Genomic DNA, 1,001 nt, shown 5'->3' with positions numbered 1-1,001 from the left:
CCGCGCTTTGGCGGGCGGGCCCAGCGCCGCCGGGCGTCCCGGGCTGCCGGCGGCCGATGCGGGCGGGGCGCGTTGAGTGGCGGCGGCGGCGGCCAATGCCGGGGCGGCCCGGGCCGGGAGGGACGCGGCCGGAGCCCCGCGGTCGCCGAGTTCCCGTTTCTGGTCCCTCGGGCGGTGCGGGAACGGCAGCCCTGCACGGGCGGAGGCTCCGGCCGCAGCCGCTCGAGGGCTCCTCGCCCTGACGGTGAACGGCTGAGGGCCGCGCGCCTGCCGGCCCGTTTCTCACCTCCTGCATCCTCGGGATGCGATTCCTCCCAGTTGGAGCCTTGACGTCGCTGCCAAATAACGGGACGGCCTCAGTTGGACTCATTCCATCCTTGTCGAACAGAAATGCCTGGGCGTGGATATTTGGATATTGTAATTGAAATATATTTGTGTGTTTGAATAAGATTAGTTTTCAAAATATCTGTAAAATCCGGTCTGCCGTCCTTGGCGAGTTGCTCCACGCAGAAGCCCAGTTTCTAATTTGTTTGTTTCCTAAAGGGACACCGCAGCTGTTCTGGAATGGAGATTTCGTCCCACCAGTTTCACCTCCTGCAGCAGCTCAATGAGCAGCGCAGACAGGACTTGTTCTGCGACTGCAGCATCCTGGTGGAGGGGAAGGTGTTCAAAGCACACCGAAATGTGCTGTTTGCCAGCAGCGGGTACTTCAAGATGCTCCTTTCGCAGAGCTCCAAGGAAATGACTCAGCCCACCACAGCCACTTTCCAGGCATTTTCTCCTGACACTTTTACAGTTATTCTGGATTTTGTGTATTCGGGCAAACTGTCTCTCACCGGTCAGAACGTCATCGAAGTGATGTCGGCCGCCAGCTACCTGCAGATGACCGATGTCATCAGTGTGTGCAAAACGTTCATTAAGTCGTCGCTGGACATCAGTGAGAAGGAGAAGGATCGCTACTTCAGCCTTTCAGACAAGGAGGCGAATTCCAACGGCGGGGA

The 1,001-nt window shown here is 58.7% G+C and overlaps 1 protein-coding gene across 1 annotated transcript; it reads left to right on the top strand.

The window, feature by feature from the left end:
• Window positions 1-212: 212 nt before the first annotated feature.
• Window positions 213-997, top strand: LOC122191706 (zinc finger and BTB domain-containing protein 8A; the record flags this gene model as incomplete). The annotated part of the gene is made up of 1 exon (XM_042892079.1): window positions 213-997. A coding segment is annotated over exon 1 (433 nt), but the record flags the coding sequence as incomplete, so codon positions are not given.
• Window positions 998-1,001: the final 4 nt, after the last annotated feature.

This window comes from Lagopus leucura, unplaced genomic scaffold (assembly GCF_019238085.1).
Source record: "Lagopus leucura isolate 7727_CA_CO unplaced genomic scaffold, USGS_WTPT01 32127-0_obj-0_obj, whole genome shotgun sequence".
Lineage (NCBI taxonomy): Eukaryota > Metazoa > Chordata > Aves > Galliformes > Phasianidae > Lagopus > Lagopus leucura.
This window is presented reverse-complemented; position numbering and strand designations above follow the sequence as displayed.